The sequence below is a fragment of the Alligator mississippiensis genome, chromosome 8 (assembly GCF_030867095.1).
Source record: "Alligator mississippiensis isolate rAllMis1 chromosome 8, rAllMis1, whole genome shotgun sequence".
Lineage (NCBI taxonomy): Eukaryota > Metazoa > Chordata > Crocodylia > Alligatoridae > Alligator > Alligator mississippiensis.
Genome location: NC_081831.1, coordinates 12,094,703 through 12,116,737, shown reverse-complemented (window position 1 = coordinate 12,116,737; position 22,035 = coordinate 12,094,703). Strand labels below are relative to the sequence as shown.

The 22,035-nt window shown below is 48.5% G+C and overlaps 1 protein-coding gene across 4 annotated transcripts in view; it reads left to right on the top strand.

Annotated features, from left to right (window-relative positions):
• Positions 1 to 22,035, top strand: part of HID1 (HID1 domain containing) — a 46,252-nt gene that overhangs the window by 17,312 nt on the left and 6,905 nt on the right. For 3 of the 4 annotated variants that reach the window (XM_019494273.2, XM_019494274.2, XM_019494275.2), the window contains 12 exons: positions 499 to 612; positions 6,961 to 7,067; positions 7,646 to 7,762; positions 8,800 to 9,022; positions 9,585 to 9,641; positions 9,746 to 9,889; positions 12,781 to 12,871; positions 13,344 to 13,495; positions 14,779 to 14,857; positions 15,657 to 15,821; positions 18,644 to 18,871; positions 19,426 to 19,559. In XM_019494273.2, the coding sequence (XP_019349818.1) occupies positions 499 to 612; positions 6,961 to 7,067; positions 7,646 to 7,762; positions 8,800 to 9,022; positions 9,585 to 9,641; positions 9,746 to 9,889; positions 12,781 to 12,871; positions 13,344 to 13,495; positions 14,779 to 14,857; positions 15,657 to 15,821; positions 18,644 to 18,871; positions 19,426 to 19,559 (1,611 nt within the window). The remainder of the gene's footprint in view (positions 1 to 498; positions 613 to 6,960; positions 7,068 to 7,645; positions 7,763 to 8,799; positions 9,023 to 9,584; positions 9,642 to 9,745; positions 9,890 to 12,780; positions 12,872 to 13,343; positions 13,496 to 14,778; positions 14,858 to 15,656; positions 15,822 to 18,643; positions 18,872 to 19,425; positions 19,560 to 22,035) is intronic. The other variant, XM_006262439.4, reaches the window with a different exon arrangement.

Here is a 22,035-nt window from a genome sequence, read left to right as displayed (position 1 = left end):
TCATCTTAAGTTGATTAAGTATTATCTGGTGCTGCCTGAGTGATACCAGTCCCCGCTGCATCAGACTCCATCTGAACCGCCCAACTGGTCATGGTGGGGTGACACTGGGCCCTCTCCTATCTCACATGCCCTCTTTCTGGTTCCTTCCTCCAGGGTCGTATCAGTTGTGCAGCCTCAGTAGGACAAACATCTCCCTGACGACTTCTGGGGGGGCCCAGTGAGATTATTTGCATCTCCTGCTGCATCTATTGCCCTCAAGTCCTCTTCCCTTTGAAACCTATGGGTTCTCATTGACACTTCCCTCTCCCATTACTGTATCACCTGCCTGGTCTCAAGCGGGGATGGTGTCTCCCTTTTAATAGGCGGGTTATTTCTTTTCCCAGTTTCTTTGCTTTCCCCAGATCGCTGTCTCCTGCCTGCTGCAGTGTGTTTAATGTTACTGTGTACTGCCTTGCAGGCCTGCACTGTGACTTTTCTACCTTGTTTGGCCTTTTTCAGGGGGATGAAGATGATGAAAATGCCCGGCCACTTGCTGAATCATTGCTGCTGGCAATTGCAGACCTGCTCTTCTGTCCAGATTTCACTGTCCAGAGTCACCGGAAGAGCACTGTGGTAAGTCAAGTGAGCCTATGTTTGGCTTCAGCCAGCTGTGCCAGCAGCTTAGCATTTATTCAGCTTCTAAAAAGCATCCACCATTCCTGTGGTCCAGTCCAGGATGCACATTTCCCTCTTGTCCACCCTGGTAGAAGCTTAGTAGTTTAGTCCTTACCTTGCCCACAGTAAGAACTATTGCAAAAAAGTGCTTGGTTAGTATCATGAATGAAGAGACTTTGAGAGCCAAGCGAAGTGTCCTAAGTAGACAGAAGGAATCAGAACTTGTGGTAGAGGTGATATCTTTTATTAGACCAACTAGAGTTTTTGCAAAAAATGTCTTTAATTAAGTAGACAGATCAACTTGGCTATTCTGTCACCAGCTCCTGCTTTGTGGGGAGGGGCAGGCTAGAAACATACTGCTCAGGAACATCAATCCTTCTCTAGTTTCTTGCCCTGTGGTCAGTGATATGTTGGCTCTAACCAAGTCTCGCTGGCCAGTGAAATCAGAAGACAGATGAGGAATTCTGATTTTGCCTTCCTAAAAAGACAGGTGCTCACTGAAGCTCACTGCTTCTCATATTTTTTTGACTTTTGGTGACAAAAATCTCCTGATGATTGCAGAGAGGTAAAGCAGACTTTCCTAGCTCTGTTCCTCAAGTCTGTGTGGAGTTCTGTTACTTCTCAACTTGATATCTGCTTTCACAAGAAACTAATTTCTCTGCTCAACATTTCCTGAGTATCTAACATTTAAGGGTTTAGTTAAACCATGGGATTCTTGAAAGGCTGCTCATTTGCTCCAGCCATCTTTGTTACACATCCAGGAGGTGTTGCATGTGGACGTAAGCTATTCTGCTCAAGTCATTAGAACTATGAGATCCAAGTTTCATCCCACTGACTACTTACAAAGATCCCTGAGGGCCAAAAGGAAGGAACAAATTACAGGTGCTGTTATCTTTCATACAAAAGAAGCAGCCTGTGGTGATCATTAATTAATTAGCTCTTGTTTGTATAGCACTTTAAATGTGTGTTGAGTGTTGCATAAGCACTGAGCATAGCAAATCAGGCCATGCAGCAAGCTGTCATGACCCACACAACCTTCACAGGTCAAATGTAATACTCCATTCCAGTCCTGCCTTCAACCTAGGTGTTTGGATTAAGTTGGGGTCTTGCATGCCTGGATCTGTACTATCCATGGACCATGCCACCTTGCTAAAGATGTAGAGAGATTGCAGATAGGAATGCAGGGCATCATGGGCCACGTGACTTGGCTACTTCTGCAGTAGGTAAAGGCAAACGTAGGACTAGATCTGTGTGTGATGGACTGGGGATGAAAGGGCTTTTGTGTCGCTTGCAACATCTGCAGAACTATAGGCAGCAAATGGTGAGATGTTGAACTGAACAAGCTGTAAATAATCCTGGAGCTACTGCTTATGTCTTTCCATGATGTCCGTTCGTGCTGATTTAAACCAACCTGTCTTGATCTCATTGTACATCGTTGTTCCATTGTCTTTGGGATGGTGCTGGCTAGAAGCACCTGCTAAAATCCATTGGCCTGCTGTTGCTTAGATGTGGGATCCAGAGCAAACAAGATATGCCCCTAACTTAAAATCTTGGAGAATTGGTTCTTTGGCATCAATTTTGGTGACCTCATTGGCATGGTTCAGCTTTTGAAACAAACCTATCTGTGGAATTTAAAATGATGGTCCAGGACCCTCGGGGATCTGACGTAAATGGAAGACTGGACTTAGTGTCTGCTGAATGGGAAGCCTAATAAAAGATATCAGATTCACCCAAGGAACTTTATCTACCTCTATTAGCTACTGTTTTAGGTGCCGGTCTTCATTTAGTTCCTACTTTGTCGTCACTTCCCAGATCATAAAATGGTCCTGTTGTATCATACCTACCTTATTTGCTCTGTGCACAGATCTTGTTAAATTCCCACTTCTTCCACATGAAGTTAGATTAGTGATTGCCTAAGTTTCTTTCTTTTAGAGTCAGTAAAACAAATCCAAGGATCTGGCATTATTGAGCCCTAAAGAACTGGCCTATAGAGAACACTTCATTCTCCCTTAAAGGAGCATACCAGAATGCATTTGCTTTTAATATGCAGCTGGAGGCATTTTAGGATTTTACTTGTTGAAGAAATGGTGCAATCTAGAGAAGTGGAGCATAAATAGATTTCTAAGCTCTTGGACTCTGGCCTCAGTAGTGGAAACGAGATGCTTCTCTGCCCTGTTGTTCCCAAATGGGAAGAATAATGATCTTGTGCCTAAGATAATATAAAATCTTACAAAATTATGGCCTGGAGGGGACCTCACAAGGTCATCTATTCCAATCCCCTGTTCAAGGCAAGATCATCCTTGTCTAAACCATTCTAGACAAGTCTGTTTAACCTATTCTTAAAACTGCTGAACAACCCTCTCATACAACTTCTTTGCACCATGACCAGCACTCATATTATAGGTCTGGAGATCATTGTTTTAATCTTTTCGCTCAGTTCACTCGGGCCCAGACTTTCAACTGGCATAAAATGGCATAACTCCAGTGCAGTTAGTGGAACGACACAGATTTCCACTGCTGCAACTCTGGTCCTCTCTCTCTTTCTCTCTCTGTCTCCTCTGTACAATATGGGCAATGCCTAGCCTGAAGAGGATAGATCAGGGGTGGGCAATTATTTCTGGCAGAGGGCCGCTTACTGAGTTTTGGCAAGCCACCAAGGGCTGCATGACAGGCAGCCAGGGGCAGATGCATATTCATTTTCTAAATTTTTAGGGGATCTGCAGGCTGGATAGAATGGCCTGGCAGGCCGCTTTCAGCCCATGGGCCACATTTTGCCCACCCCTGGGATAGATCATCATCGATGGTTTGATATCTATAATGCATGCTGAGAACACGCAGGTGGAAGATGGGGTAGAAATAGAAAGCATTACTTTATGCCTGTCTCTGTGGTACTCTGGACACGGGGGCTAACTGCTGAGCTCCTGTACTTTGGCTGGTGGGATTGTTAGGGACCAGGCCCTGAATTCTGTACAGGTCAGTCTTGGAGTTTTTCAGGGAAAATGACAATTCTCCCCTCTTCTTGCTTGTACTGTAGAAAGGCTGTGGTGAGGATTAAAGCTCTGAGAAATGGATGCAGGAAGTTTCTTTCCTCTATAACTAGCCCGTCGGTGAGAGCAGAAAAGAGTTGCCTGGTATGCTCTAGTTGAAGAGCAGCAGTAGGAGGCTGGTCGGGTATGGCTGAGTGGGCACCGGCTGGAATGGCTGGCACTGCCCTATCCTTACAAAGCAGCCCTAGCTGGAAACGTGATCCTCTTGGCAAACGCGCACATTGCCATTGTTTCTCGGAGAGCAGAGGACTTTAGCAGCTTGTTTCTTTTGCTGGCATTTGGTACAATTGTGGGGCAGCGTTAACTCTGTGCTTACCCAGCTGGAAGACTCATTCCTGGAGCCTTGTAACACCAATGAATAGAAGGAGCCTGGCTCCCTATCAGTAAAGCCACGCAGCTTCAGCACATCCTGGCACAAGGGTTTGATCTTCAATGCACCTTCATTTTCTAACCTGCTTTTATTTTGGCTCCCTTTAGCAGCTAGTTATGATCCCACGTAGTAAGACATTTTAGCACGGGATCTTGGCAGCATCCCTCTATGATTTAAATACACAGGCTTTTATAAGCAAGAGACATCAGAGCACAGGTTACAGGGGGAGCTCATCATACCTTGTCCCAGTCCCAGCAGAAGGTGCAGGAATTCTTGCTGCAAGGGTGTTACGGGCTCTGCCAGCAGTGGGCAGGAGGGATCTGTGAAAGAGCACTAGCTGTGTGAACCGTCTGCCCGCTGCTACACTGGCTTTGTTGGCACTGGTGGTTGGGAGTGCAGGGAAGAGGCAGTTACGTTATTCATAGATTCATAGATGCTAGGGTCGGAAGGGACCTCTATAGATCATCGAGTCCGACCCCCTGCATAGTCTGGAAAGCATGCTGGGTTCAGATGACCCCAGCTAGATGCTTATCTAACCTCCTCTTGAAGACCCCCAGGGTAGGGGAGAGCACCACCTCCCTTGGGAGCCCGTTCCAGACCTTGGCCACTCGAACTGTGAAGAAGTTCTTCCTGATGTCCAGTCTAAATCTGCTTTCTGCTACCTTGTGGCCATTGTTTCTTGTAACCCCCGGGGGTGCCTTGGTGAATAAAACCTCACCAATTCCCTTCTGTGCCCCCGTGATGAACTTATAGGCAGCCACAAGGTCTCCTCTCAACCTTCTCTTGCGGAGGCTGAAAAGGTCCAGTTTCTCTAGTCTCTCCTCGTAGGGCTTGGTCTGCAGGCCCTTAACCATACGAGTGGCCCTTCTCTGGACCCTCTCCAGGTTATCCGCATCCTTCTTGAAGTGTGGCGCCCAGAATTGCACGCAGTACTCCAACTGCGGTCTGACCAGCGCCCTATAGAGGGGAAGTATCACCTCCTTGGACCTATTCGTCATGCATCTGCTGATGCACGATAAAGTGCCATTGGCTTTTCTGATGGCTTCGTCACACTGCCGGCTCATGTTCATCTTGGAGTCCACTAGGACTCCAAGATCCCTTTCCACCTCTGTGCCACCCAGCAGGTCATTCCCTAGGCTGTAGGTGTGCTGGACATTTTTCCTCCCTAGGTGCAGCACTTTGCATTTCTCCTTGTTAAACTGCATCCTGTTGTTTTCTGCCCACTTGTCCAGCCTATCCAGGTCTGCCTGCAGCTGTTCCCTGTCCTCCAGCGTGTCCACTTCTCCCCATAGCTTTGTGTCATCTGCAAACTTGGACAGAGTACACTTCACTCCCTCGTCCAAGTTGCTGATGAAGATATTGAAGAGTATTGGTCCAAGGGCCGAGCCCTGCGGGACCCCACTGCCCACACCCTTCCAGGTTATGTTATGGGAATCCAGAGTAATTAGGGAAGCTGTCTGGTGAGCCGGTAGCCCTGAGTGCCACAGGAAAAAGGCCGCTCGGGGAACGTGCTTAATTGGCATGTTCCAATGGACCTTCTCTGTGCTCTAAAAGCCCTTGATGGCAGTACGTTCACTGGGACCCTCGTACCGTGGAGAGTAAACGTGCAGCTTTCAATGGCCGTTTGTCCCCACAGAGCTCCCTGGGAGGCCCATCCATCCTGGCCAGACAGCCGAACATGATGCCTAGCTCAGGGGAATGCTAGACCAATACCAAGGGGGGGAGGAGAAGCTGCTTTGATAAGAGTGATGCATTATTTGTATTGCGCTAAGGCCTGGAGCTCCTAAGCAGGGTTGCTAAGGTTTTAAATGATTAAAACAGACTTGTCACCTGCTAACAACCCATTTCCCAGAGAGCAGGCATCTTGCCTTGGTCTTCAGTGCTCTAGAGAAAAGGCCAATGAAGGTGAGCGCTGTCAGCTGCTGTTGATCCCTGAAAGGTCTGCGTCACTCATTGTCCCTTAGGAGGCAGCACTTTTCTCCATACATGCAGTGTGTACAGCCATGTGTGGATCTAGGGTTTTGAAAAGGGGGGTGCAGGTGGGGTGGTGTATCATCGCATTGAATGCAACACATGTTTTATCCACTTAAAGAGAAACTGGAAGCTTTCCTAATATGCTAGGGCTCAGTTATATCATTCACTTTAAGATCAAAACAAAAACAAATATAACTGTATTGGATTGTGCACTAATTTGCTGTCTTATACATTAAGTTAAAAAAACCTCACAACAAACTAGGCAAAAATAGTCCAAAGAGATTGTTTTATTAGTCCTGTAGTCATTATTGTTTAACAAAGCTGAAAAAGAGATGTACATTTTTACTAAATCTAGCCTTCTTGGGTATCTTGACAGTGCATCCAGCACTTCAGTATCACCTGAGTTAGTTACCCTGAATTCAAATAATCACACCTGAGTTAAGGTTTTTTGCTAAAGCTAAAGACAGTCTTTGGGGCTGTGAAACAGCAGAAGCGGGACGCTACCAGGAATACTTAACATACATCAGCATTGCGGAAGAAAGGATAACTTGATTAAAATAACATCAAGATCATTAAGATGAAGGAGAGGGTTGTTAACACATGTGGAATAAAAAGAGATTAGCAGGAATCAGGTACATCTCTAATGAGCCATGAAGTTAAATGACTTCCTCAGCGCTGCCTGAACAGAAATGCTGGTGCCTCTCCTGGGCAGTTGGTTTTTAAGTTTGGGTGGAAAAGGAATCAAAGGGGGTGGCAACTGTATCACTGCCCCCTACCTGGATCCACCTCTCTGTACGGCCCCCCTGGCTGTGCTGATGCCTCTTCTGTTGTGTTCTTTGCCCCTGGATTAACCCCTCATATGCCTCAGGCTGTCATCCTGCATTTCTGAGCTCTGACCTGCCTGTTTTCCCCTAGGATACTGCAGAGGATATTCACTCCATTGACAGCTGTGAGTACATTTGGGAGGCTGGTGTGGGCTTTGCTCACTCCCCCCAGCCCAACTACATCCATGACTTAAACAGGTAAGGAGGCCCCAAGGCATGCAGGGCTGTGAGCTAAGACTGCATACAATAGAGCTCGAGGGATGCAGAGATCCCTGGAAATCTATCTCCTCTGGTATCAGTGCTCTCATATGAGTTTGTCCCTTGCTTTTGGGGGATGTTCATCTTTATTGCCCCAAGGGGATGAGCTTGGATGTCCAAGATGCAGTCCAGGGTTGCTGATTGCCAGGGGGCTGGGAGAAGAGGTGGCTGAAACGCAGAGCTTCCATGTTATGGAAACCTTCACGATTCTGAAATGTTGTTGAATTGGGACCATAAAAGTTCCCAACGTTTTTTTTTTGGTGGGGGAAACAGGCGCTGAAAAAGTTTTGTTTCAAACTCAGTTGGGACTGAGATTTCCTTGAGTGCCTGTCGCTGGGGAGAGCAGTTATGTGTGTCCAGCATCACAACTGGGTGGCTCCAGCTGTTCAAAGTTACTCAGTGTTACTGAGAGAGGAGCTGTCCTGTGAGAGCTGAGGGTTTTGGATTCCCAGTGACCTGCTTCCAGCACCCTCTCCCGGCTGGCTCCAGGACTTAGGTTCCCATTTTTCTTTTTACAGGACAGAGCTGCTAAAACTCCTGCTGACCTGCTTCTCCGAGGCCATGTACTTGCCGCCCTCCTCAGACAACAGCAACACCAACCCCTGGGTGCAGTTCTTTTGCTCCACAGAAAACAGGTAAGAGGGGGTGAGGGCAGGTGCCCAAAGCTTTGGGGAAGGGATAGAGGGGGAAAAAGCTCTGCTCCCAGCTCCTAGCCCTCAAGGGGGTAATGCAGGCAGCACAGGAGGCCTTAGACTGTGCTTTCCAGGTGAAGTCATGTAGTGGTTTTTTTTCAAGGCACATTCTGGTCCACACTGTTCCTCCCGCCTCTGGATTTGGCTCATTTTCTCTATCTTAAAAGTTTTGACTCCACCCTTGATCCCAGGAAGTAGGTCACTATTATTCCTGTTTAAGGGACAGACACTGAGGCACGAAAAAGTGAAGTAACTTGGCCCAGGCTGTGGCAAGGAAGCAGTTGCAGAGCTACCGGGGTTGGGCTCGGGCATCACTGATTCTGTGCTCAAACGACTCAGCTTTTCCTTTTTGTTGGCTCGACTCTTGGCTGGAGCAGGTGTCTTGGTTCATTCTGCAGGTGCTTTTGTGATGAGTCCAGTGGGCTGGCAGCGTGCAGTTATGGGTGAATGCTGCCCCCTTGCGGCCCAGTGCTGAGTCCTGTAGGAATTAGCTACCTGAAGCTATCTGTGCCTCTGAGGCTAGAGCAGGGGTGGGCAGTTATTTTGGGTGGAGGACCGCTTACTGAGTTTTAGCAAGCCATCGAGGGCTGCATGACAGGCAGCCAGGGGCCGATAAATATTAATTTTCTAAATTTTTAGAGGCCCTGTGGGCTGGATAGAATAGCCTGACGAGCCGCGTTTGACCTCCAGGCTGCATTTTGCCCAACCCTGGGCTAGAGGAAGCCAGTTTGTTTCCTTTGGCTGGAGCGCTTTCAGGGTCCTGCTGTCTCTTAGCTGGTGAGGAGGGCTGCAGGTACAGCCATGGAGGCCAGCATCCTTTATTTTGACAACAGGAACACCGCCAGCTTCCCCCAGTATCCAACACTTCTCTCCTGGGAGCCTGCTGGGGTGGGCTGGGAGGTCAGTCTGTTGCGATTTCCTTTGCAAGACCAGTGCTTCCCCCTTCCCGTCCTTGAGCACCTGGTGTGCCCCTCTTGCAGACACGCGCTGCCACTCTTCACTTCACTCCTGAACATTGTCTGTGCCTATGACCCGGTGGGCTATGGGATCCCCTACAACCACCTGCTCTTCTCCGACTACCGTGAGCCCCTGGTGGAGGAGGCAGCCCAGGTGCTGATAGTTACTCTGGACTATGACAGCTCTACCAGTTCAAGTCCCACGGTGGATGGCACCACTACCAGCACTGCTATGGATGATGCAGATGTAAGTCACCCAGTTACTCGGGGCCCTTGCAGCAGATCCTTTTCTTACTACCCCTCCCGATGCTGCTGCTTGTCTGCTGAGGGCTTCTATAGACATGTCTGCATCCAAGCCCAGCGTTATTTTTCTCTTACTGTGCTTGTGTATAAAAGGGTAATGGTGATGATGAATAGTACCAGCAGCCACCAGGCCATGCAGAATGGAGTCATTTCTTTATGTAGAGCCTGGGCAAGGGTCTACAGCAGATCCAGACTCCTCATGCTGACCTGCTCTAAACACTGTCCTGAAGGGGAAATCTTAAATGGCTACTAGTTAGAAATGATATTTGTGGCTCATAGGTAAAAGAGCCTTGTCTTATCAGTCCCCCCTGAGCCATCTGGTTCCCAGGTTTTGAAGCATTGCCATGGAAGCATTTGGGTCCTCCAGAAAGCAGAGCCAATGTAAGTGCCTAGCTCATGACACCAGATGATGGCTGATAAACTGGTAGCAAATGCCCCTTGCTTTGTGGTTTCCCAAGTAAACTCTGTTACTTATCAGCCCTTCTTTACCCTTTCTTTTAATGCAGCCTCCAGGACCAGACAACCTATTTGTGAACTATTTGTCTAGGATACACAGAGAAGAGGTAATGTGCTCCAATGTGGAGATGCTTTCAGATTGATTTCTTGTTGGTTAGGCTAACTCTAGGCCAGCTCACTCTGTTTCTCTACCCTCTTGGTTGTTTGTCAGCAGGATTTCCAGTTCATTCTCAAAGGACTTGCTCGTTTATTATCAAACCCCCTGGTCCAGACATACCTGCCCAACTCTGCCAAGAAGATCCAGTTCCATCAGGAGCTCCTTGTTCTGTTTTGGAAACTCTGCGACTTCAACAAGGTGTGGCTCTGGTTGTGTTGTGTCCTTCCTTGAGCTGCACCAAGAATTGGTGGTGAAGCCAAGATCAAGGGGATAGAAATAGGAAAGGGGCTGGGTCCCTTGAAAGAGAGGGTATCTTAGGGTAGAAACAGAGGTCTGGTTGCGGTGGGATGAAGTGGCCTGTGCTGGGACAGAGCAGATTCCATTTGGATGTTCATAGATTTCATAGACTTCATTGACATTAGGGCTGGAAGGGACCTCGGAAGATCATTGAGTCCAGCCCCCTGCCCAAAGGGCAGGAAGTCAGCTGGGTTCATAGGATCCCAGCAAGATAAGCATCCAGTTTGCTCTTGAAGGTGTTCAATGAAGGCGCTTGAACCACCTCCGGTGGCAGGCTGTTCCAGACCTTGGGGGGCTCGGACAGTAAAGGAATTCTTCCTTATGTCCAGCCTGAAATGGTCTTGTAGTAGTTTATGACCGTTCGACGTAGTCGTCATCCCTTGGGGCACTCTGGTGAACAAACGTTCCCAACGTTCCTCGTAGGCGTAATGGGACAAGGCCCAAAATCTGCTGCCAGAAAAGATGTGGGAACAGTTTGTCCTGGGACATTGCAGAGGGCATCTGAATTCCTACCCCCAGCTATATGGTAGGATAGGGGACCCAGGCATCCTACAAGCCAACACTTCCATCGTAATCCCTGCTGCTTTTCACTCCAGAGCATGTGTCTGCAGGTGCAGTTTCCAGGGCATGCCTTTCATGCTGCACAGCAGGAGAACCCCATAGGGCTTCCTGCTTGCAGACATGTGCCCTGGCATGGGGCCAGGCACCTGGGCTGTTTTCTTGCAGAATCGGGCACCTGAGGCCCTAAGAGCAGCAGGGGCCCGATCGTGTGGGACAGTGACCCTGGTCAATATCTGTACCCAACAATCATTTGGGATCAGCTTTGCCAGGATGCATCTGTTTCTAGCCTGGCTGGCATGAAACATGTGCCCAAAGATGGATTTCTGGCACTGAAAGCATGCGAAGCCAAGTGTTTTTGGGTCCCATTGTCTTTTTCAAATTGGTTAAATTTGCTGTTGCACCCCTACGATCCTGTCGAAAAATAATGGCACTACATCCCGTTGTAATCCCTCTTAACTAGCTAAGAGACGCTGAGCTATTCTTTCTGTTTCTTTTTCTCCATTTATATTCACCCTTTCCCTCCTGCTTTCCCAGGCCTTCTCTCATACCCACTAGAAGTTTGTTGCATACTAACAGATTTGAGAAGTAGCGGTTTAGGCATAAAGTGTGTGACATGGGTGGCTCTGTCTGAGCTGACATCAGTGTAGAGGTTGGGGGTAATCATATGATGCAAGGATATCTGGTTATGCTGGCCCCCAGTAAGTGACTGGGATGACCTTGGGCTCAGTCTGCCCTGCTTACTGGTGGGCAAGTAGGGGATAACTTGTGAAACTGGTTGTGCTGGTCCCTTTGGGTGGTGGTAAGAGTCTGACCATTTGATAGCCAAGGCTCTAGTTCCTGTGCCTGATCACTGGAGTCCAAAGCAGAGCAGTGTGTGGGAAAGATCCTTTTAAATACTAGGAACCTGGAAACTCTGTGAAACAAGGGCTGTATTTCATGCCTCCCTCCATGTTCAAGGCCTGTTGGTTAGGCCCTGTGGAGAGGCTGACCAATTCCTTTCCTTCCCTTGGGTGGTTGAGATCAGTGAGTAATAATACATTATTAAAATGGCTACTGATTTTTAGAGATCTTGTGACATAAGATGCACAACCCCAATGGGAGCTGCAGATTCTCAGCCTCTCTGATATGTTGCCTGGAGTGCTGCTTGTTCTGGAAGGGTGTGGGCAGTGGGGTCCCGCAGGGCTCGGTTCTTGGACCGATACTCTTTAATGTCTTCATCAGTGACTTGGACAAGGGAGTGAAGTGTACTCTGTCCAAGTTTGCAGATGATACAAAACTGTGGGGAGAAGTGGACAGGGAACAACTACAGGCAAACCTGGACAGGTTGGACAAATGGACAGAAAACAATAGAATGTGATTTAACAGGAGAAATGCAAGGTGCTGCACCTGGGGAGGAAAAATGTCCAGCACACCTACTGCCAGGAAATAACCTGCTCGGCAGCATGGAAGCGGAAAGGGATCTTGGAGTCCTAGTGGACTCCAAGATGAACACGAGTCGTCAGTGTGACAAAGTCATCAGCAAAGCTAACCGCACTTTATCGTGCATCAGCAGATGCATGACAAACAGAACCAAAGAGGTGATACTTGCCCTCTATCAGGCACTGGTCAGATCACAGTTGGAGTACTGCATCCAGTTTTGGGCACCACACTTCAAGAGGGATGTGGATAACCTGGAGAAGGTCCAGAGAAGGGGCACTTGTATGGTTAAGGGCTTGCAGGCCAAGCCCTACAAGGAGAGACTGGGGCACCTGGACCTCTTCAGCCTCCGCAAGAGAAGGTTGAGAGGTGACCTTGTGGCTGCCTGTAAGTTCATCATGGGTGTGCACAAGGGAATTGGTGAGGCTCTACATTTCTTGTAACCAAGGCGTGCCCGGGGGTTACAAGAAACAATGGCCATAAGCTAGCAGAGCGCAGATTTAGACTGGACACTAGGAAGAACTTCTTCACAGTTCGAGTGGCCAAGGTCTGGAATGGGGTCCCAAGGGAGGTGGTGCTGTCCCCTACCCTGAGGGTCTTCAAGAGGAGGTTAGATGAGCATCTAGCTGGGGTCATCTAGACCCAGCACTCTTTCCTGCCTATGCAGGGGGTCGGACTCGATGATCTATTGAGGTCCCTTCTGACCCTAACATCTATGAATCTAATGAGTATTTGGCTGGGACTATAACTGATATGAGACTTTTGACCAACATGGGCATTGGAAAAAACTCAGGAGATCCTTCCTTCTCTTTCAGAAATTCCTCTTCTTCGTGCTGAAGAGCAGCGATGTCCTGGACATCCTGGTCCCAATCCTCTACTTCCTAAATGACGCCCGAGCTGATCAGTGTAAGTGTACTGTCTGCTGTTCCAAAGGCTTGTGGTTCAACTTGAGCTCTAGAGGAGCATCTCTTATCCTCTCTGGGGAGAGATGAACAATGGGTCTTGTCCTGCCATAAGCTGGGATGAACTCATCAGGAGTTACAGTGCTGTAAATGAGAGGGGAAACTAGATCGCGTGTGTCTAATTTAGGCCTTAGTGAAAAAAATCTCATGGAGAAAAAAGCAATTCCATGCAAAACCTTCATTTATTGTCTTCATTCTGCCACCTTATTAATCTCCTACTGGAGACCAGACTGAAGTGTGAACTTTCCCTTGTGTCAATAGGTATCCCCATCTTCTGGCCTTGTACTGGAGGTGGAGATAGGGTCACCTAATGTAGAGTGAGAGGTTTGGTTGTGTTTCTCCTGTGCTTCTTCTCTCCTCCCTACCCTTTTTCCTCTACTTGTCATCTGGCATCAGCACTGTGTTTCTGTCTGCAGCGCGAGTGGGGCTGATGCACATCGGTGTATTCATCCTGCTTCTGCTCAGCGGGGAGCGTAACTTTGGGGTTCGACTGAACAAGCCGTATTCCGTGAGAGTGCCTATGGATATCCCTGTCTTCACGGGGACGCACGCCGACCTTCTCATCATAGTGAGTTTGGCATTGCCTATTCCTGCCAGTGGTAGCTCAGATTCCCTTCCTGTCATTGCCTTCAAAGTACAGGTCCCTTCCAGCCCGCGGGATAGCTAGAAAGTTGTGGACATCCACCTGGGATGTATCCATGCATTTCTTCCTTGCATTTTGTGAACATGAGATAATACCTCCTGCAGTCCTTTTCTGTTCCTTGCTCTTGTTAGATTCTGGGTATTCTGAAGTGCAGGGTTCTGGTTTGGAGGTGGACATTTCTCCCAGATGGCTTTTGAGGAATTATGGATGGCATGAGGCGGCTGAATGTGTATGGTCATTAGAGCTGGAAGACAGTTTCACCTCTCTTGGGAATCAGGAAATATGGGTTCATTTCCTGGCTCTAGCCCAAGTACATGGTGTAACTGTGAGCCTTTGGATGTCTGCTTCCTAAATTGCAAAAGTTGGGGACAGTAGTGCTTGCCCACACCTCCACAGGGCTGGAACAAGGTCAGAGTTATTTAGTGTGTGGGAGCCACTTAGATATAGGGCAGAAATGCCTACTAACAAAGCTCTGTATACTCTGTAGATGAGTTCAAAATCCATCCTTGATCTCCGTGACATTATGGTATAGCGGAGAAGAACTGCTACAGCAGCTTTGACTGATACTAAATGACTGATATGTGTAAATAAATTGCCCAATCAGTAGGGGGCCCCAGGGGATAGTTGCACAATAAATTCAGTTTGCTATTGCTCTTGAATTGCCCATCCTGAAGACTTTTTTTGCACTAGCATTCTGATGTAGTGGGAGTGTTACCCAGGAACGGGAAGAGCCAAAGGGGGGTTGACTCACTAGCTTAAGGGTCAGCTGAGGCTTTTGACACCTGAGGTAACAGCGGGTGTGATAAATTCCCAGTAAAATGGCTTGTTGGTATTTAAAGGGGCATTGTTAGGCTCCAGGCTCAATGTCAGATTTGGATGAGTGGGGCAGTCCCTGCCCCTCTGTTGCATACAAAGCATCCTGAAACTCGGGAAGGTGGTTTTGCCTCAGCCTGCCAGCAGTTTCTGTTGTCAGTGTTTTAAAGTGTTTATCATACAGGCCGGGAGGGATTCTTTGCACATGAAAGCCTGGAGCCCTGGCACTAGTCTGCAGCCAGGGCTGCCTTCCACACCTGTGTAATTGCAGTGTATGCGGGGCCCTGCCTAGGAATGAATAGTGCCAGGAAGTTGTTAGTTGTTAGTGTGGGATGGTGCTGTGAACAGTGGAGCTCTGCTGCTTCTCCTATTGCTCAATGCTTCCCTTGCTCCAGGTCTTTCACAAGATCATCACCAGTGGGCACCAGCGGCTGCAGCCCCTCTTTGACTGCCTGCTCACCATCATTGTGAATGGTAAGTGGCCCCTGCTTTGGGGGAAAGCAACCTGCAAGGGGGGACAGCCTGATTTCCCTTTATAATGGCAGAGCAGGGACCCAGCTGCTGCTCATGTTTGGTAGCAATTTACCGATCCAGTTGAGCTAGCAGCCATCACCAAAGGTGACAGGAGCAGTCAACACAGATGATCTCTCTGTAGCATTTAGCTGGCTCTCACGAACCATCTGTTTGCATCCCCTGCTTTCTTGCTACATTGCACATGCACCCTAGAAATGATGCCAGGTGGAGTCGTTAAATTGGAGCCTTTCCCTGCAGAAGAGGCGATGGCACAAACACTTCCCCAAGCCTGTGACTAAAAAGATGGCTAGCAGATGCAAAGAAAATATGGTGCGCAGGGCTCGTGACATGCAGTGCTGACGCTTGGTCAGCAGGTGGCAGGAGTTACCTTCCGCTGGAGACGTGGACTAATGGTTTTGTAGCCAACGTGTCCCATTGAGGAACAATCTAGCTGTAAAGTTGAATCGAGGATACCAATGTTTGGGAGGTTGTTTTAAACTGCTGCCTTTGGACCTCAGTAGAGAGTGATACCACCTCTGTAGAATTCAATCCGATGTTCTTAGAAACCCTATGGGAAAAAAATCTCTCTCTTCAGTTCCGTCGTATTTTAATACAATTTACTGTAGGGCCCCTTTGGGTTCATCCCTCTTGTATCCCAGGAGGCTCTTCCTTAAGGCAGCTCAGTGGCATCAGTTCTTAGCCCATTCTCATGAGTCCTATTTTTTGCTCCATTTGTTCTCTTCTCTTTTTTTCCCCTTAGTGTCTCCGTATCTGAAGTCTCTTTCCATGGTTGCTGCCAACAAGCTGCTGCACCTCTTGGAGGCCTTTTCCACCACTTGGTTTCTCTTCTCTGCTGTCCAGAACCACCATCTCGTCTTCTTCCTGCTGGAGGTTTTCAACAACATCATCCAGTACCAGTTTGACGGTAAGAGGCTGACTGTAAGCCAGTCCCCTGGGCCTTTCCCCTGCTATAGTTCAAAAGAGCATGGGGATGAATTTAGGAGACTGTCTTGCTGTGTGATACAAATTGATCATCCTTTTTTCTCAGAGAGAGACTGACTAGGTGAGGTCTTGTCTAGAGATGTTGACGTGGATGTAGCTACTACTGGTGCCAAGTCATAGATTCATAGATGTTAGGATCGGAAGGGACCTCAATAGATCATCGAGTCCGACCCCCTGCATAAGCAGGAAAGAGTGCTGGGTCTAGATGACCCCAGCTAGATGCTCATCTAACCTCCTCTTGAAGACCCCCAGGGTAGGGGAGAGCACCACCTCCCTTGGGAGCCCGTTCCAGACCTTGGACACTTGAACTGTGAAGAAGTTCTTCCTAATGTCCAGTCTAAATCTGCTCTCTGCTAGCTTATGGCCATTATTTCTTGTAACCCCCGGGGGTGCCTTGGTGAATAAATACTCACCAATTCCCTTCTGTGCCCCTGTGATGAACTTATAGGCGGCCACAAGGTCGCCTCTCAGCCTTCTCTTGCGGAGGCTGAAAAGGTCCAGTTTTTCTAGTCTCTCCTCTTAGGGCTTGGTCTGCAAGCCCTTAACCATACGAGTGGCCCTTCTCTGGACCTTCTCCAGGTTATCCGCATCCCTTTTGAATTGCGGCGCGCAGAATTGCACTCAGTACTCCAACTGCGGTCTGACCAGCGCCCTATAGAGGGGAAGTATCACCTCCTTGGACCTATTCATCATGCATCTGCTGATGCACGATAAAGTGCCATTGGCTTTTTTGATGGCTTCGTCACACTGCCAACTCATGTTCATCTTGGAGTCCACTAGGACTCCAAGGTCCCTTTCCACTTCCATGCCACCCAGCAGGTCATTCCCTAGGCTGTAAGTATGCTGGACATTTTTCCTCCCTAGCTGCAGCACTTTGCATTTCTCATTGTTGAACTGCATCCTGTTGTTTTCTGCCCACTTGTCCAACCTATCCAGGTCTGTCTGCAGCTGTTCCCTGCCCTCCGGCGTGTCTACATCTCCCCATAGCTTTGTGTCATCTGCAAACTTGGACAGAGTACACTTCACTCCCTTGTCCAAGTCACTGATGAAGACATTAAAGAGTATCGGTCCAAGGACCGAGCCCTGCAGGACCCCACTGCCCACACCCTTCCAGGTCGAAACCGACCCATCCACCACGACTCTCTGGGTGCGACCCTCTAGCCAATTCGCCACCCACCGGACTGTGCAGTCATCCAAGTCACAGCCTCTTAACTTGTTCACCAGTATGGGGTGGGATACCGTATCGAAGGCCTTCCTGAAGTCTAAGTATACGACATCCACCCCTCCTCCTGTGTCCAGGCGTTTCGTAACCTGGTCATAAAAAGAGACTAGATTGGTCAGGCACGATCTGCCTGCCACAAACCCGTGCTGGTTTCCCCTCAGCATAATTTGTCCTGCCGGGCTCTCACAGATGTGAGCCTTGATAATTTTTTCAAAGACTTTGCCAAGGATGGAGGTGAGACTGACTGGCCTATAGTTGCCCGGGTCCTCCTTCCTCCCCTTCTTGAAAATGGGGACCACGTTGGCCCTTTTCCAGTCCTCCAGGACTTGGCCCGTGCGCCACGAGCATTCGAATATTCCCGCCAGTGGCTCTGCAATGATGTCGGCCAGTGCCTTCAGCACCCTCAGATGGAGCCCATCCGGGCCTGCCGACTTAAAGGCATCCAGTTCTTCCAAGTGACTCTGCACCACCTCAGGGTCTACGCATGGAAGTCTGGCGCCTAGCTGCTGCCTCTCTACAACCCCAGTGAGAGACTTGTCGTGCCCCTCGCTTAGGAACACTGAGGCAAAGAACTCGTTGAGGAGTTCAGCCTTGTCCCCCCTGTCTGTCACCAATTGTTTCTGCCCATTTAGCAGGGGTCCTATTCCTCCCTGGGCCTTCCTTTTACTCCCTATATATCTAAAAAACAATTTCTTGTTGTCTTTTACTTGGGATGCCATCCTCAGCTCCGTGGTAGCTTTGGCCCGTCTAACTGCCTCCCTACAAGCACGAGCAGAGGAGGTATATTCATCTTTAGTGATCTCACCCTGTTTCCACTTTTTATGTGCTCCCCTTTTGGCCCTTAGGCTGCCCTGGATTTCTCTGGTCAGCCAGGGAAGCCTCCTGGCCCCTTTCCCTCTTTTGCCTCACTCGGGGATCGTCTTGCTTTGTGCCCGAAGGATCGTTTCCTTAAGGCACAGCCACCCTTCTTGGGCTCCCATCCCTTCAAAACTCCTACTCTGCAGTGCGTCCCTGCTGCAAAATGCAGTGTACACTTGTTACCAATTTGTGGGGGGAACCCCTTGAGAATATAGTACAGAGAGAGCCTAAAAGGCATGATGGGTAGCAGTCCTTCATCCCTACAGAGTCCCCACTGAGGTGGGATGGGCCCTTCCTTCCACGGAGGGAAGAGGCTTGTTGAAGTGGTACAGTGAGTAGGAAGAGGGAGATGCTAGAGTCAAGGAGCCACTCTTCAGTTGAAACGGCAGTCTGTAAAAACTCCTGAACTTCCCAGTTGCTCAGATGTCACTCTTGGCTCTTCCCACCAGTCACTACGGTGTTTTACCTTGGGTAGAACCTGGCCATCTCAGGCTTTGCTTATTCATCAGAAAGAAGTACAAAATGGCACAAAAGCAGTATTTTCCCCCTCTTGTAGAAGTTGCTATTACTGTTCCCTTGAAGGCAGGTTCCCCAAGGTAGATCATGGTAGTAGCGATTTCAAGAGTCTTTTTATTTTAATCCACTTACTTTGCTGTGATTCCCAGGGAACTCCAACTTGGTCTATGCCATCATCCGCAAGCGGAACGTGTTTCACCAGCTGGCCAACTTGCCCACGGACTCCCAGACCATCCAGAAAGCCCTGCAGCGCAAGAAGAAAACTCCTGAGCCCATTTCTCGCACCAACTCCCAGGAAGGGGTCTCCATGGAGGGCTCGCGGCCTGCTGCTCCTGCCGAGCCGGGGACACTGAAGACTAGTCTGGTGGCAACTCCAGGTCAGCCTTAGCTTTTTTTTTTAATGGTGGGGGTGGGTGGGTGAGGAGGGCACAGACGTTTCTCTATAAGACATAGCATGGCTTCAGTCTTTAGATGGGCTGTTGGAAAAGATCAAGAGATTGTCAGCACAAGAGAGCTATCAATTAAAAAAACAACAAGGTGGCACAGAAAACCAGGGGCACATGTGTATTTTTGTATAAGAGTAGCTGATTGTAATTCAGCCTAAGTTGCAAGTCAGTTAAGCCCATGTCAGTTAGGAAGCTGAAATAAGCCTCTTATACTGAACGTGAGGGGCCGACATGGACTTTTGTCCCAGGTTAACTGCATCAGTGTGAGTTTACAGCTTGTATCATACCAGTGCATCTGCCTTGTGAACACACAGCACCTCCTTTGGAGTGTAAAAGCAAGGCAAATCCACCCTTGTTCTGGCAGCAGGAGGACACTTTGCATGAAGATGGAAACACAGGGAATGAGGGGGTTTTTGTAAGACTTGGAAAATAAGGTACTTTGACCCTCAAAAATCCCCCAGACTCTGTTCTCTCTCTGAATCCAGGTATTGACAAGCTTACGGAGAAATCACAGGTGTCAGAAGATGGGACCATGCGGTCCCTGGAGCCAGAGTCTTTACCGTCCCCATTAGAAGGCAGCCCACCATCAGCTGTTAGTGACACAGAGTCCTGGAGCGGGGTAAGGCCACATGCTTTCCTCAAGCCTGGAAAAGTTTGTAAAATGGCACCAAAGAGGGTAAAGTCTATGAATCCTGGAGAGACCCTGACAGACTCTGCCTCAGAATAGTTATCACCTGCAGGGTAACGTGTCCCAAGCTGAACTGAAAAGCCCTAGAGTTTAAAAATACCCTAACTTGGTGGTTGCCAATCTTGGAACCAGCAGACAAGCATCAACCCTCAGTTTCCTGTGGGCCACCATGTACCTTTTATCACTGAAAAGTGGGGGAGCCCTGGTGCTGTCTGCAGACCAGCAAGGGACTATTTCCTATCCTTCATGGACCCCAGGAGTCTTTGGACCACAATTTTGGGGAATTGCTGGCCCAACACTGTTATGTGCCCCTCTTAGCCCCAGGATACCATTGCTTTGGCCATAAAACCTTTATCCCTAAACACATGCAAAATAAAAACAGAATCCCACTATGAACTTGGGAGCTGCTACCTCTTTGAGAGGAACTTTATGCTTTTTCAAGCATTACCTAGAGCAGCACACGTGCGGGTTGGCAGGGTGCAGGTTGTTTGGAGCCCATGGCAATGCTGTTAACACACAGAGGACAGCTCTCATAAGAACAAAAGAACTGCCATTTACTGGGTCAGACCATGAGTCCATCTTCCTCAGTATCCTGTGTCACACAGGCAGAGAGTGGATGCGGAAAGGGAGAGTGAACTGACTACGTCCAGAGTTTTTTTTTCCACTGGTTACATTGTGCAAGCTTGTTAACATTGTGCAAACTCTTCAGCTGATCCTTTTTATGCAGTACTTCACAGCTCACGCTGTCCTTCAAGGCACACCTCATGTACGTTCTCTCGTGGGCTCGTTCCATTACAGGCATGTTACAGTAGTGGAGGCAGCTCTGGTTTAAGTACTCTTTATCTAGGATGCTTAAGGAGCACAGTGGCAGGGTATTTAAAGCATTCTCCCTGCAGCTCCAGAGAGGTGAGTTTGAGCCTTGCTCTGCAGAAGGCAGCCCCCGTTGAGCCAGCTGGCTTGGTCTGGGTGACTGGAAGTGGCTGGACTCGATGTTAGTCGCACATGGCTCCCTCGTATGCTGTTGGCTACAGGAACCAGTTTGCCATAACAGCTCTAATCCCATGAGCTATCTAGGCGTATGACGACCTTTGACTTGCACTTTTAATCTGGGATGTTTTCGTATCAGGAGGATCATTGCCTCTCCACCTAGTAGACAGCAAGACACTCCCACGGTACATCACACAACGCTTTCCCACCTTCCTTTCTGTGCTCCTGTAGTTTTGTTTGCCAGTCAGTCTCTCCTGTCCAAGTTCCCCCAGTGCAGAGCAGGAATGGACCGGGGTTATGGTTTTGCTTGGTGTGTGAGGGATTGCTTAGCCAAAACTTGGCTAAAATCAAGCTTTATTCCTAGTGAAATGTATTGTTTATATTATGGCCTCTATAAAGCCTAATCTGGACCAGTAGCCCAGTTTTGTCTCTTCCTTAAGTGATGGGTTATTTCAAAAATAGCTGTCTTCTGCTTCAGATGACATTGTCCTGGGAAGCCCAATTTACTGTAACAAGGTTTCATTGCATTTCCCCCGGTAACATTTTGAACTGAACCAGAGCTGCAGAATTTATATCTGGATTTCAGCTCGTGTCCTGGAAAGCCGGAAGCATTTTTTTTTTTTTAAGGATAGGCTCTTCATAAGGCAGATATCTATTCTCGTTAAAAACAAAGCAAGGGAAACTGCCATGGCCAGCTAAAAGTTTACCGCTGATTTCTCATAAAGCTCATTGGTTGCTCATAGTTCATCTCCTCACCTCCGTGGCTAGGGTGCCTAGGGTGGCACTTTGGTACATTTGAAACCTTCAGACAGGGGGACTTGAATGCTGACAGTATCCAGCTATTAAAGTTAGTGCCAGTGAGGCTACATCTTCATATGGGTACTTGTAGGCCACGTCCCTTCATGCTTAGGCAGCCAGATAGACTTATTCACACATTAAAGGTTTAGCAGCACAAAGGCCCTGTGTTCTAGTGCACTCAGCTGAGGATCCCAGCGCTCGAACCCATCTCTTCCACCAGCTCCCTCCATCTTTAGTTGCCCATAGGCTTGGGGCTCCATCACGTGGGTCTTTGGGCCTAGTCCTGGAGACACGTGCATGTGAATTGCCCCACATATAAACAGGACTGTTCACATGTCTGCAGAAGTGGAGCCAAAAAGCAGAAGTGATGCGCTGGGAGGAGAAGAAAGGTGGAGGTTGTAACTGTACTATCAGTGTTTCAATTAGCTTTGTGCTTCTTTCCATGGATCCAAGGAGGGTTGGATCATGTACACACAATGTATTTTACTGAGCAGCAAATACTTCAATAAATCATGTCCCTTTATCTACAGTGACCATTTTCTTACTTACCCCATAGGGTGAAACTTAGTCCTCTCCCCTCTGATTTAAAACACTTCGCTGGACTTTCATCATTGATCTTCCT